This window comes from Gnatocerus cornutus, chromosome 10, assembly GCF_029298725.1.
Source record: "Gnatocerus cornutus isolate USDA-ARS CGAHR chromosome 10, icGnaCorn1.1, whole genome shotgun sequence".
NCBI classification, from domain to species: Eukaryota; Metazoa; Arthropoda; class Insecta; order Coleoptera; family Tenebrionidae; genus Gnatocerus; species Gnatocerus cornutus.
The window spans coordinates 2,747,123-2,761,866 of record NC_142242.1 but is presented as its reverse complement, the minus strand read 5'-3'; the positions used below and the strand labels follow the sequence as shown (position 1 = coordinate 2,761,866).

General features: G+C 36.5%; 3 protein-coding genes across 4 annotated transcripts in view; all 3 read left to right on the top strand.

Annotated features, from left to right (window-relative positions):
* Nucleotides 1–489: 489 nt before the first annotated feature.
* Nucleotides 490–4,727, top strand: LOC148167129 (uncharacterized). Of its 2 annotated transcripts, none has more exons than XM_088047988.1 (6): nucleotides 490–591; nucleotides 644–1,443; nucleotides 1,488–2,553; nucleotides 2,610–2,918; nucleotides 2,964–3,163; nucleotides 3,209–4,727. In XM_088047988.1, the coding sequence occupies exons 1-6, from the start codon at nucleotides 559–561 to the stop codon at nucleotides 4,689–4,691; spliced, it is 3,891 nt and encodes a 1,296-aa protein (XP_087904114.1). In that variant the 5' UTR covers nucleotides 490–558; the 3' UTR covers nucleotides 4,692–4,727. The 2 variants fall into 2 exon arrangements, with proteins under 2 accessions (XP_087904114.1, XP_087904113.1); XM_088047987.1 differs by having other exon boundaries at nucleotides 641–1,443.
* A 268-nt stretch (nucleotides 4,728–4,995) lies between these two features.
* Nucleotides 4,996–7,273, top strand: LOC148167128 (pancreatic lipase-related protein 2-like). The gene is made up of 6 exons (XM_088046887.1): nucleotides 4,996–5,060; nucleotides 5,098–5,360; nucleotides 5,411–5,650; nucleotides 6,304–6,507; nucleotides 6,877–7,030; nucleotides 7,192–7,273. Exons 1-6 carry the CDS (start codon nucleotides 4,996–4,998, stop codon nucleotides 7,271–7,273), a joined length of 1,008 nt encoding a protein of 335 aa, XP_087903013.1.
* Nucleotides 7,274–7,831: 558 nt separating this feature from the next.
* cnc (NFE2 like bZIP transcription factor cap-n-collar) overlaps nucleotides 7,832–14,744 on the top strand; it is a 36,186-nt gene continuing 29,273 nt past the window's right edge. The window contains exon 1 of the mRNA XM_088047408.1: nucleotides 7,832–8,727. Within this exon, the coding sequence (XP_087903534.1) occupies nucleotides 8,275–8,727 (453 nt within the window). The 5' untranslated portion in view covers nucleotides 7,832–8,274. The remainder of the gene's footprint in view (nucleotides 8,728–14,744) is intronic.

Here is a 14,744-nt window from a genome sequence, read left to right as displayed (position 1 = left end):
GCCTGATAACAGATCTGTGATTGTTAGCTTTGTAGGATTAAACGATTTAGTTCTAGTTTACCGTTTTTTGAACTTTAAGCTTTTGTTAATTGTCAAAAACTTCTTCAAGAAATAAAATTTCAAAATAGTAAGACATTTCAAGCAATACTAAATGTTTACCTAGAGCTTGTATGATCGTCCTCGATAGGTTTACACCGTTTTGCTTGTTTGTATTTACTACGTTTAGTCATTACATTTTAGTTCTGTTGCTTGTATTATATGTATATTATTAAAACGAACTTGGTTGGGGTGGAATAGTTTTAAAATATTTTCCATTATATCCAACCTAAGCAAATATCGGTTTTTTAACAAGAACTTCTGTATTTACGTACTTATTCCAATAAAAATAGTTGCTCCAATAATTCAATCTTTCATTTTCCAACTCTCTGAAATTCAAACTTCTAACTAGTTCCCGGTCTATGAAGTGTCATCATGACGTCTGACGTCATAACATAACCTGATTTTTTTTTAGAAGTGTCAAAACAACATGACGATATAACCTCATTTTTTGTCGCAAAAATGCAAGTTTTCCAGGTTTTTTCACTTGACACGGTGAGTACATTTTTCTTTTATTTTCAACGTCTTATATAATTTCTTGTAGCAGAACGGAATCCCCCATAAACATGAAGACCTCATAAGTTTATTAGCATATTTGGCCCAGCAGACGGCCGAAACGATAGCCGATGTGGAGGTCACCACGAAATTAACTTTTTCTTTGCTTTTGGAGCTTTTCCAGGACGATTTCCACGGCAGTTTTCTAGCGGTTTTAGATAATCTTAAAGCACACGACTATGTCTTGGTGTCGTCCTTTAAAATCCACGTTCACGACAAGTTCATTTTTAAACTCCTCTTATTCCTCTCCTTAAAATACAAAAAAGAAATTTTCGTGCAGACTGAGTCGTCATTTCTTCAAATTGTGATTCCTGAAATTTTGGAGTCTATTAATATCGTAAAATTCCAATCTTTACACCTCCTCAGGCTGTTGGAATTAATACTGAAAAAACGTGAAGATGTTTTAACTCCAGATATGTCTCTATCAATTCTCAAAAGCATGAATCAAGCGGCTCATTCGCCTTTAACTGGTTTTAAAAACTGGGCCCATAATGTGAGCAGAATTGTTTTAAGGTCGTTGCCTTGTGACAGTAAAAAGCATTTGTGCAATTTCAACAACCTTCCAATTAAAGGCATTGATTTAAACGATATTTTAAAGCAATGCGAAGAAAGAGATATTCGTGCTTTTTTACACTTGATAAACAAGCAGATTTTGAGACTTTTTTGTAACAATACAGACAGCCGCGAGGGCTCGTTTTTCTACGAGGCGCTCACTAATATTTTCACTTTTGATGAATTTCTTGAGAAAGTTTGGCCGCACTATCGGAAAAACTTGCGGGAATTTAATGAAGGGTAAGTTCAAGAGCACACAAAAAAATAGTGACAGTTTGTTTTAGCGAGTTCTACCAGAGTTTTCTGAAATATTGGATTCCAATAACTGTCCGGCACTACAGGAGCGACTTTTACTTTTTTATTAGAGATACTGAAGCTCATTATCAAATAAAAGTGCACGCGTTGCTTGAAACTCGCAGACGCGGTTTTTATAAGCGCGAATTTGACAACGACACTGTTTCTTTTGTCAAGTACGCAAAAACTAGCAGTACAGGCTTGAAAATAGTTAGCACTTACATGAAGAAACACGATTGGCCGAATGAGTTAGAAACAAAGACTGTTCTTTTATACCTTCATCTTTTCTCTCAGTTCGATTTCACTGAAGATGTCCTCAAGAGTCTGAGACGTTTCCTTTCACAGATATTCTTAGTTTGTCACATTCGTCTAGACAAAACTGAATCGAGCTTGTACTCTTATTTTTTACTCTCGATCTATAAATTCTGTTCAACGCGCCTCGACGAAGTCGCAGCTCAAATCCTGAAACTAGTTTGGGATGTAGCTTCTGGTTCTTCCTCAAACTTGGCTACATCTTACAGAATTGACCGAGAAAACACATATGACGTTGGAGGGAACTTGTACTATCAAGAACTGAAGAGATCCGGCTTCTGGGAAAAAACTTTTCTTCACCCAAATCTACAGCAAGAGATCCAAATGTCGGTACGTCAACTGAAGTACTGTCCGAACCTCGTTATAGTAGCCCAAGAAAGATATGTCATGAGAAGTTTACCCTCTTTAGTAGAGCTAGAAAAAGAAATTCGAACTTCGGTCTGTTCGCAAAATTCGGAAAAAATTCGCCTGTATGCCAATTTGATCGTGTCCACAAATTTCCATGAAAACGACATTACAACTTTGTGCGAACTTTTCGAAGAGAAAATCCAATCGTTTGAGCCACAGAACATGTTCTCTTGTGTTTTAATTTTGGATGTTTTGATCACTGCTCAAAAGGAACGTCCTCGGAATGTCGTGCAACTTTTAGAGAAGAGTTTGTCGTTCCTTGACGACGTTCTTGATGACAATTTGGGTTGCAGTCTCAACGTTAAAGACTCCAAAGTTTTGGAATCTCTAATAAACGTAAGTTAGTTGAACGAAACACCTTTGAAAGTTGGTAAAAAATTTCAATTTCGCAGAACGTTATCGAGTGTCTAAACTCCACCAAACCCTTCTGGTCGCACTTCAATAAATCGACTCTCTTAAGACACCTCGTTAAGATAATTCAAGTGAGTAATATGAAACGCCCCGTTTCGTTGGCAGCGAACTTGGTGAACCTCTTGGGAGCTTCCATGGAGACCTTCGAGGAGCATGCAGTGATAATAAAACTATTAGACTACATTCTACATACTCTCTACGAAAATAAACAAAACGGAAAAATTAGAAGGAACCCGGAAACCCGTCTCGTTATTCACGCTTTGTGTCTTTCTGATACGAATCTAACGAAGGTAGAATTAATTTGATGAAATTTTTATTCCATGCGTTTCTTGCAGCCTTTACTAGTCTCGTCTGTACAATTCATGCTTGGAATCTTAGAGGATCCGTTATCGTCAGATTCGACATTATCGTCGACTTTGCACAGTTTGGAGGTGCTGATTTCGGACAATTCCATCCATCAGTTGACACTTCCGTTTATTGTGGACATTGTCAAAAACTGCATTCAGTTGTTCAATCGTCCTAGTTGGATTGTCAGGTGATTATGACCCTCAACTCGCCAGAAATAAAACTCAATTTTCAGAAACGCGGATTTGCAACTGTTAAAGGCTCTCATTGAGCGTTTCCTTGGAGTTTCCTTGGATGAGAACATCCGCCCCAAGACCATCGAAGACATTTTCGTGTTGTTTCCGACTTTGATTCCTTATTTTTACGAAATCCTGTCAAGAGAACACACCGACAGTGCTTTGATGGTACTTTTATTTTTTTCCTCGTCGCGGATAAAAAACGACTTCTTCATCCGCGAGACTTTGCACGCACCTTTTGAGAGTTTTAGATCGTTGTTCATGAAGAACATTTTCGCAAATAAAGTCGGATTTTTGACAATCGAGGCGTTCACATCGTTGTGCCCCAACACCGAAATCCCTCGAGTTTTCTCAGATTTGGTGTTTTATATCCAACGACATTTCTTGACAATGAACAAGAACGTTTTTGCCGATTTGGTGAAACTTCTTCAGTTATTGCAGCATAAGTACGAATCGGCGTTGGTTCGAAGTGGGAGTGATAATATCAAACGCTCTATTAACGCCCTAGTTACTTATTTAAGACCGTTTAATTATTTCTATTTTAATTTGTTATCGCTCAAACTGTTTACCGTTGACAACGTGTCTGATAACATCGTCGCGTCTGTGAGTCACGACTATAAAACGCGAATTTGGATGAATAACTACCTGCCGTTTGTTATGGTGAGGATACGTGTTGAGTGTCTGGAATTCTTTCTTCAGAAGTTGATAAAGAAACGACTTCCGGAGTTCTTGCAAGAGAAGATGTTGTCAATTTTGGTGGATAGGGTGAAAGAGCGCGGATTTCCCCTCTCCAAAGTGATAACTATTCTAATTTTGAAACTAGTAACGCTCAGTGAGAAGAGCACTTTCTTAATTACAGCCTACTCTAAGACGATTTTATTGTTGTCGGATTTAGCACGTGATTTGTGTTTATCAACTTCAGTAATCGCTCGGATTAGGCACGATTTCCAGACCAACTGTATTTACAAGACTTTTGTGTACGTTATGGCGTTGTCGCGTTGCACTTGCAGATGTGAAAATGATCAAACTTTCATAACAAAGACTGTCCGAAAGTACATCGACTTCCTTGAAGACGATGACGTTTTGGTAGATTTATCAACGACGATAACACATTTGTATAGAATTGTTCCGATTGAGGAACGATATAATGTAATCAAATTAATTTTCTTCTTACTACTAAACGAGTTTACCGCTTTTGAAATGTGTAAATTCGTTTCGTGGTTGACTGATTCGCAGTCTTCGTCGGTTTTAATTAGCCTGGTAAATTTATTAGGCTGTGCGAAACTGTCGGGATATGTAGGTGACAGAAGATTAGCTTGGAAGCTATTACTGGAGTGTTATCGTTATGTCGACGGTTTCCCTGAAGATCTCGAGGAATCCAACACGTATTACGTCATTGAGAGCGAATTATCTCTTCCCAAGCATCATGTTAAAGCTGTAATCGTAAAGTCTTTGGAGGAGTTTATTATTGGACAAAGCTGACTGTACATTTTTGTTAATAAAACTTAAGAAAACGAATTGAATGTTGTTTCGCCGGTATCACCCCACTGGTGATGGAGATATTTGCCCACAAATACTATTATCGAACTTCAGGAGGCGTTGTTTGTGTATTGTTTTTCAAGATAACAGATTACTTAATTTAAAATAAAAATCATTTGCTCCTCTCTATTATGGATCATTCAGAGCGCTTTAATTGAAAGACAATACCCTATTATAATGGTGGGTGTTGTAGTGGTGATAATACTAAACCGTTGATTTTGTTACCGAATTTCCAAACACCGTGAAGATGATTTTAGTGCACTTTTTGTTGTATCAGCTCTCGATTCAAGGTAATGTCTTCAAAAATCGTTCTTTTTTCACGCTGAATTTTAGCCATTTCCGCTGACATGGACACGTCCATCGAAAAATTTTACATGCAAATCCATGGTGCTCTTAACTACGTCTTGGATACTGAAACCATGCGAAATGTGAGCCAAGATGTCACTTTTAATCTCTACACGCAAAAAAATCTACAAATAGCCCAAATCCTCCCGCCTAATTATCCTGCTCTTTTACTTCTCTCCCACTTTAACCCGAAATTAAAATCTTATTTTATCATCCACGGTTATACAGATCATAAAAACCGAGAAATCATCGCACGACTACGCCTCGGTATGAACAAAGCAAGATGATAGATATACCATAGTTTGATCCGATTTCAGTGCTCAACAACGCCGAAGATGCCAACGTTATCGTTGTTGATTGGGGTCGAATTGCGGCGTTTATTTATCCCACTGCTGTAGATAACACAGTTCCTGTAGGAACATACGTTGGGCAGTTTTTAGCGGTTTTGGAGGAGTACGTCGATTTAAAACGGGTGCATTTAATTGGACACAGTCTGGGGGCACACATCTCAGGAATCGCGGGGGCGTATGTCGGCGGAAGAATCGGCAGGATCACCGGTAAAAATCCTATTTACAATGACATTCCTGCTGAGGTTGTTTCGCAGAATTTTAAGGCGTTTTCGAATATGAATTTGTCTCGAGGAGCACTTTCAGTCCAACAAAACTGATCTTTTTTTTCCGATAAATTCCCAACGGTTCTTCATAATTTAGACCTTATTGAGTAAAAATCCGTCAACAGATTTATCATGTCAACTCTAGTTTTTTTGATTTTGAATTGTTTTTCCAAATTTTGAAGAAGCGATTTTGGCAACAAGAAAAGTTAAATCAAAAGTCAGACTGTCCGATTTAATTAATTTAAGTTTAAATTTACGATTTTCATCGATTTCTCTCCGGTGTTTAGTCTTAAGTCATAAATTTTACATTTTGTAAAGTAACATCGATTTAAAATGAATTTGAGGACTTTCTCAAAAAACAACTTCTAAAATACAGAATTTTTTACAGCTGGTTTAGCCTAAAATGCCATTAAAATAGCTATTTTTTTGAAAACTAGAGCTGATCTTGAAAAACCGATTACTGTTTTGTAATCAGGACGCCCTGTATATCCAGAAACCTCTTTTGCATCTTTGGAAAAAAGTACTGTTGCGCAGTGTTATTTATTGAAATTCAGCAATTTTAACCGATGTTTTATTGCGCGTTATTTCCCATTATAGGTCTAGACCCCGCGGGTCCGCTCTTCGAGCTCCTGGAGGAGCGCGACGAGTCCCAGTCGCTGGATAAAAGCGACGCGGACTTCGTGGATGTCGTCCATACGGACACCGAGGAATTCGGTATAACAAAACCCATCGGACACGCTGATTTTTATCCAAATGGAGGATCGTCTCCGCAACCCGGCTGTGCTTTTTTATTAACTTCCGGTTTGTACTGTATACAGGTGTCCCAGAACTCGCGCCCTAGAGAGCAAGAAAGGATGCACTGCCGACGCCATACAGACAGTAAATTTCATAACAAAAATTGACTAAGTTTAATAGTATTCGAGAAAGGATAAAAAATTAATAACCAATTCTGAAAGCTTATTTTGGAAGTGGAGTAAAAGGTCTTCTCAATTTCCATAGTTGTATGTGTCCATAGTTACCGATTTTCAAATTCGGGATTGGCTACCGTTTTTTCGTCTTATGTCGATTATTTCTTGAGCTAAAAAATTTTAGTTGCTTCCATAAGGCCTTTTTCTCTGGGGCGCGAGTTCTGGGACACCTGTATTCTGTGTGGATGACCGAACTGTTTAGTGTCTTGTAGCCACATTAGATCTGTGGATTTTTACGAAGAATCGATCAGCGGTGAGTATCCTTTCGAGGCTAGGCATTGTAACCTGACTGGGAAGGTTGATGACGAGTGTCTGGAGGAGCCACCGGTGCTTATGGGGCATTACTTGTCACGAGAGTACGTAAATTATTGGATTTGCATAATTGGCAATGACCCTTATAAAACGTATATAAATAATGTGTTTCTAGGACTCCGTGTGCTCGTTTCAATATGGAATTCATATAATACATAGGATATTTAATTAAGAGTATAATTTTCAGTGTAAAATTTGGTTTCAGCGCCCGCGGGTTGTACTTCTTGGAGACGAACGCGGAGCCCCCTTTTGCCAAACGTACTGTAAAAGCAGAAAATAAAGACTAGACGAAAAAAGGGTAGTTTCTTTTGGGGTTTGGAGACGGTGTCGCGCTTTGTATTGAATTTTCTTTGAATTTGAATTGAAATGCTTCCTATGGCAAGGGCAAAGGCCAAAGTGTGTCCTCAACGTTTTAATAAAAAACACGTTGTGACGTCATTGAAAGTGTTGAACCGACGTGTGTTAGTATGAATTGAGTTCGTCTATTTTAACACAAATGACGACGTTTTCGTTTATTTATTATCATAAGTAAATAAAAATAAAATAGACACAGTTTAATAACATTGACAAAGATGAGAAAAGAGTGTGCTCAAATTATTATCTTTGGTTTGACGATTAAGGAACAATATATTTTTTCCAGAGTAAGTACAGTTTTAGGATTTCTAACTCGTGGGATTCGATCAAATGGGAACAATGTGGGAAGCGCTCTTATAAATTAAATTCGAATATAATTATAGATTTATTTATGGAGTTATTTTCAAGGAATAAATTTAAACTAAGTTTCGAGCGCTGATTTTTTGAAGCCTCTATCTTGCAGTACGTAAACTTTCCGCCGCCCCACTCTTTTTTGTTGCAGTGCGCAGCAATTCGCTAAATTTTATACATTGATGTGTATTCCAAGATCGTGTTGGACAGGTGTAAGTTGTTACCCCGTGCAATATAATTAAAGTGGACTGAATTAAGTGACTTTACTCAGTATAATTTGAGTTTAAAGTGCAATAAATATCGTCTGTGTGAACTGTCAAACTGAATTTGTTACAAAACTCTATGACCGGTCTAGTAAACTGAGCTGTCATCCTGTTCAATTGTCATCAGATATTTATAATCGCCAAAAATAATTGTTTATGATGAAGTTTTTGACACAAAACCAGTGGGAAATAGTGTGAAATCGTCGATAATGGAGAAAAGCCAGTGAAAATGCTCGTCTCGAGCACGAACTATTTTATTTTGAATTACACGAATTTTTAGGTTAAGTTGGTGTAAAGTTGTGTAAAAACTCGCCATAAAAATGTTATCTTTGAAGAAAGTGTACAGAGACGAACTTTTACAACTTGCCCTGATTCTAAGCTTGCTTAGAGGCAATAGTGGGCCCTATTTTGAAAATGATCTCCTTAACAACACCCCAAATTATGACTTCGACAACGGAACTAGCTGGAGATCTCTCACACCAACGGTCCTACGATCACATTTTGTGCACCCCAAAAGTCTCGATTCTGTTTTACTCAATTACGAACGCGAATTGTTTGCTGATCTGAACTTATTAGGAAGATATAATAGGGACAGTTATCGACATCCTGATGTGACAGCTTACTTGCTTAATATTGAAAGAACTACAGCCCCCTTGGCTACACAGGATGTTCCTCCATCTACTCAGAATCAAAACGAGGAAAGCACATTGGCTCCAACTGGAAATGAGGCAACTTCAGGCCCCATTGACTCAGGACTTGAACTCACTCAGGAGGTTTGTTAATGTAGATAAGCTTATCAATAATATAAAAGTATGATGATTCATGTTTAACGAAGCACATTTGCGTTAATTTTCCTTAAAAGAAATAGAACTTGGATTTACTACATTCAAAGTGGCCAATTAGTGTAAAAACGCGATTAAGCAAGTAGGTTCACATGTGGGACTGCAGAATAATTATACCAACTTCTTATTCATATACTGGATGTTAACTTTCAACCTTAATCTAATTGCGTCATTAATTGCTGTTATTGTTTATTGTCAGCAGAGTCCACGTTTTAACCGGAAAATTTAAATTCAAATTCTTTTTTCATCTGAATGGCAAAACATTTTAACCTCTCTGACATTCAAATTTCAAATCAAAAACAAATTCATTTAAATCTCAGCTCCGCATGATCTCATCCAGAACAATAATACAATGCTTTCAATAAAAATTAAGACTAAAAGTTTGATCGCTGTTAACAAGGAAATTGTGCAAAGATTAGGTTATTTAGCAAGTCATTTTTGTTGTCACTACAGAAAAAATGTTCACATAATATGTTTCCATTGTTACTGAAATATCTACAGAATTACATGTACGTGATTTTTGTAATCTGTTGTACCTCGCGATTATACAAGCATTGTTCTTTGCCTTTTTGGATATATGTGGATACCATGCAACCACAGTTATCATATCTTTTCTATTTTTAAAGAAACATTACAAGTTGTTGTTGTTGACAGTCAAATACCACCATAAATAATAACAGGAAAATTCAAATTGATCCAGTCAAAGGAAAATCCACCACAAATTAAAGAATCTTTTTTTTATTCCACGCCACGGCTGATTTTTTGGAGCTAAGCCGAGAGCTAATTTCAGAAAGATGGACTTGAAACTTTTTGCAACATTACGAGATTTGTAACTTCGATAACTGAAAGAATTAATTTATTGTATTTATATCACTACAAGACTTTCGTCACTTACAGCCTTAATTTGCAATTTCAATTTTTAGATTTGCACTTCCAATAATAGAAAAATTCAATGCGAAATTCAAATTTATATATAATAGTTTCGTTCTTAATAGGGTCACCTTCAGAAAAATTACATAACGGATCACAATATTAACATTGCTAATACGAGTGTTGAACAATTAGAGCAAAGAATCACATTCTTTTCCCTCTAATTTTGCCCGATAATTTTCTTAATTCGAGGGATAAAAGTATAATCACCCTGAAAAATCACGAGTTTGTTTTTTGTTACTTCAAAGAACTTTTTTTTAGAAGAAGTGTTACGGAGAAAAATTGGCGTATGTTTCAATTGTCTCGCAATATTTACAGTGTAAATATATTTTCTTTTTATGCATGTTTTCTGCTTTAGCATTTTTTGGCATTGAATATTAGTGTATCTATATTTAAGTAGTCGCGTAAACAAAAACAAAGATTTCGATTTCATGTTCGTCTAATATTATTGAATAGTTTCTATAATTTACAATACGAAAAAATTGTTATCTTATCAAAGAATTAACCGAGGTCACTACTGGACAAGCTCCATAATACCACTCTATTATTCTGTTTTAATTAAAGTTTATTGTGTCTTTGGACGGATTATTTTAGGTTCGATAACTTTATTATAAATATTTTTATGCAAAACAAACAAATCCGTCTGGATCCATTCTGTATAAAAATGCAATTTTTTGTCAATATTTATGCCAGTAAATGATATTAGTTTATTAGTATTAGTACTAGATAATAATCAGACCTAAACATTTAAATGGATCGTTCTGTTGTTGTATTAACATAATAAATTCAATAACAAACAGTATAAGAACAAAAAACGACCCCGCGACAAAATCGTTTAATCTAATGCTTAAATAATTTAATTCGACACCTAAAGTCGATTGTAATCGTTAAAATTAAAATTTTATCGCAGTAATTACTACTAAGAAAATTCTCGAAATAAACATGCAATTTTTGAATAAATAATCGTTTATTTTCATGAAAAACTCCGATGCAAGACCGCGCCGATGAGCAGGTTTGTTTAGTGACCATTATCGACCACAATTGAAAGTAGGGTAAAACTGTTAATCGGGGTTGGTCGATATTTTTACGATGATTAAAATTGTTATGTTACATTTTGGTTAACCGCCATCGTAATGTTGATCGCGGTTTTAAGACGAATATTTTGTAATATTGCGCCGTTTGTTACCTTAACAAAGAAAGATTTAATATGGAAAAATTATTTTTAACACAAAATTGGCGCAAGTCCTACTATTCTGATTACCTTAGTTTTATTTTTGTTCCATTCATGGAATTCCCGAAAATCTGAAGAGAGTAAATTGAAAAGTATTCACACGTTGTGGGTAAATAAGTTAAAATTGATTGTCTCAGAATCGATTGTTGATGTTTTGGTATCATGTGATTCACATGCGTTTAATGTTTTTCCTTCAACTTTTGAGCGACTGCCAATTTAGAGCAGACAAAGAGCAGTGGCGCAAATAAGCGAAGATGCGTTGCCCTATTATTCCAAAAATACGAAAATAACCCTCGAGTATTTGGATCGGTGATTATTGCGAGTTTTATTAAAATATCGGCGATGTCAACCTTGAACCAATTTGTAAATTGCAGAAAGTTTGTTTTTCATCATTTGTCATCAAGAGAGAAGTTGCTTCAGATTTCTGAAATTTTCACTGTTTGTTCCACATATTGTTGATTGTTCCGTCAAGTGGACGTTACTACTTTTTGTAAGAATTGTTGACCTAAAGGTTTACTTCATACATATTTTATTGGCTATTGTTTCGTTGTGTGGTTAAAACACCTCGATATTCCAACTCTTTTTGTAGAGCACCCTTTGTGACCTTTTTAGAAGTCTGTTTTTGATTTTCAAGGCAGCTGTCGAAATCCCACTCAAAATATTAAAAGTGTCTTCGGTTTCGTAAAAATCCGCGAAAACATCAAAGAAAATAGGTCGCTATATTTGTTGAATTATTTGAGTGTTAACGACATTACAACAAATGAAGACACGGCTTTACGTAATTAAGAAATAATCATTAGGTTTGACAAGTTACGCTACAATAAAAAAAAGGTGGCCGCCAAAATTTATCTATTATTCAAATTTTCACGTCTAATTAACAAACTCGGGGGAAATTGTCGTTCGATCGAGAACACTAAATTGATAATTGATATTCGTGTTCGTCGATGATTCACGAGGACCTCTTAAGTGAAGTCATTGCCATTGGAAGGTCAGTCGAGTTTCCAATTGAATGCGCTGTGAAAAATCTACTTTTAAGGTATTTTGACCAAAAATGGCGTCGTGGTAAACAATTGATACACCAGTCAGATCTAATTGTGCTTCCCTTGTTCTAAATGAAATAGATTGACGCCTCTGACGTTGGTGATATCGTAAAACCGACAGGAAAGAAATCGACGTCCGTTGCTCTCCTCGTTATACTTTCTACTTATTTTGTTTAATGTAAGACGAAGGCAAATGGGACGTGCTACTAAATTCATGTATCGATAACGGAACTTGTGTGTTAGATCAATATTTGAGGCTTAATATCTCAGGGCGTCCCGCACGGCGCTGCCTATGACACCATGTTGTTGTTGTTTTACGTTTTGCGTTGCAAAATTGATAACTTTCGTAATCTAGGTAGTTGTAGTTTTTATTTACTTACTGTAGCATTAATCGTCGTGTGACCGCCTTTTGAGTATTCGCGATAAAAAATTATCCGACAAGGGGGCGCCCCAGGACAATGAGATGTATCAGTGTTAAAATTTAAACTTTTATGTCTATTTTCGAGCAAGGACGTTTAGTTGTTAGAAGTTGAATGTAATGTCCAAGGAAAAGTTATTTATTATTGAGTCATCGTGAGGTAGCATGATGACAAATAAAGATCATTATCCGCATTCACCTGACTATTCTACGATTATCGCATCGACTTGTTCAGTGTAATTTTAATCAGACAACAAACAGAACGAAAATAGCTATGTTTCGTTATCAATAATATCCCGCATGGTAGATTGCACAACGTGTAGAAATCCGCCAGACGAAAGTGGTGTGGTGAAATATAAATCCACCCCCGTGGGTGCACCGAACTGTCTATATCCCCGAAAGTGCAAACGACCTCTCCAAGTGTTATTCACATAGGCGAAGGTCGGGTTAAATAAAGATCGCTTCACACGTGTGAAAAAAATAAATATAGGGAGTCGTAGGTATGCACTTTTTCTGTGAAACGCGTCGCTAAACATAAAAACCTCGATCATCGCCCTAGAGTTTTTCTCTGACCTCAAACCTACACAGTCTCAGAAAAGTCCTAATTATAATATTTTTGTACGAGTTCTTTTATTAGTATCAGCTGTTTTCTTGTTACCATGGGGGCACTCACGTGTTGTTTCGTCTCGGCTAAATTCCACCCTCAATAAACAGCGACCTTCACCGGCTTCGTGCGTATTTTGGAAATTTTCGCGAGAAACAAAGGCACTATTTAAAAATATGTCTGACTTGGCTCATCTGTAAATATTTATTATTGCGTGACTAATAGTGTTTTCTAGAAGTTTTTTTTCATGGATGTGTGAATGTGTGCATAAATTAAAAAAATACGTTTGAACTTGAACCCACCGACAGTTTAAACCAAATTTTATTTTAAAACTTGTTTATTTTCATGGTGCGGTAGGTCAAGGATTTTCAGTTTCAGTGTCAGGGTGACATCTGTGGACGACCTTGTGAATCACACTGAACAGAGTTCTGTAATTTTGTGGCGTTGTGGCGCCATCTATTAGTGGATTTCTTAAAGGATGGCCTTGCTTCAGCAGTGGTCGTCCTCGACGGACCTACTTCTGACTAATTGATTTCCAAGAAATTTGCGGCATGGGACTTTAAATACGTCATGTTTTTCTTATTGGTTTCTCGATTTCCCTATTTAGTTTATTTTCAGATTGTTGATTTTAAGTCTTGGGGCAAAGGTGATTCCATTGTACCTTAGAATTGTTTTTATTTTGTGTTCACATGTGAATAGTCGTCACAGTACGTTGTTTATTTTGTGTCCGGTTTGTTTCATAACTAGAGTTTTCTCGCTTCTTACTTGAGAGATCACGGAACAACCTGTTGACTCGAAATTGTCGATCCGCGATACGCTAATACGAGACCACGTGTTTAATAAATAATTATGTCCATACTAAACCAACGAAAGTCAAGGATACTGGATAGGTACTGATTGTCGCTGGCGCTTTCTAGTGAATGATTTTGTAGGCTTATCCTTATCACATTTTCTGTTATCTTATTTTTGTCTAAAAGCACTCGATATTTAATAGTGATCTCCAAAACGTCGAAGTGTTGTGTGTCAAAGGAGTTGTGTTTTCGGAATTTAACGCAAAAATGGTGAGTCCAAAAAAAACACAAATATCTTACAATTGTTGCTACAAGTATTTAACATAATTAGTCGAAGTTGTCAACGTTATTTGCACACGTTTTCGGGAATTTCGGACCATGTTAGTAGTGCACACATTTGAAATTTTGTTTGAAAACAACGATTACCGCACCCGATGGCGTAACATCTCGTCATCTAACCCTATTACTTTTTCGTATTATGATCTTGTTTATTGTTTTAATTTTCAATTGAATAGTCATTTAAAACATGACGTCATTTTTATATCGGATATTAAATTAAACACGCTACTTTTACGCTTGTGATCATCACTGGACTACTTTCATTTTTGGAACGCAACGTGTTTTTTCGAAAAGAGCGTTTTTGGCAGTAGAATTTCACTTTTGGCTCAGCTAGAAGTTCACGTGGGAATCGAGAGAGGGCGCGCGCGTCCACTTCTTCCTGCGTTTCTGTAATAACATACTATTAGATACTCTTGTTTTTAGCGGAGTTAATTGTTTTCTTTGTCTCCGTAATTTGGGTTCTTGTAATGTTGGAAATTAGAGAGGATATAAAGAGTGGTAATTTTGTGTCCTTTCTGTAATTGTTGGCCTTCAGGTAGAGGGTTTAAGAAAAGGGTTGTAAAACCTTTGTGGTCAAGTGATTATTAAGCGTAGG

Excerpts from the sequence above, each read along its gene's own strand:
- LOC148167129 (XM_088047987.1), top strand. The coding sequence starts at position 559 with ATGCAAGTTTTCCAGGTTTTTTCACTTGACACG. Across the intron at positions 592-640 it reads AGGTTTTTTCACTTGACACG|CAGAACGGAATCCCCCATAA; the intron begins GTGAGTACATTT and ends AATTTCTTGTAG. Across the intron at positions 2,919-2,963 it reads CTGATACGAATCTAACGAAG|CCTTTACTAGTCTCGTCTGT; the intron begins GTAGAATTAATT and ends CGTTTCTTGCAG.
- LOC148167128 (XM_088046887.1), top strand. The coding sequence starts at position 4,996 with ATGATTTTAGTGCACTTTTTGTTGTATCAGCTCTCGATTCAAGGTAAT. Across the intron at positions 5,061-5,097 it reads AATGTCTTCAAAAATCGTTC|GGACACGTCCATCGAAAAAT; the intron begins TTTTTTCACGCT and ends TTCCGCTGACAT. Across the intron at positions 6,508-6,876 it reads TGCTTTTTTATTAACTTCCG|TGTCTTGTAGCCACATTAGA; the intron begins GTTTGTACTGTA and ends CGAACTGTTTAG.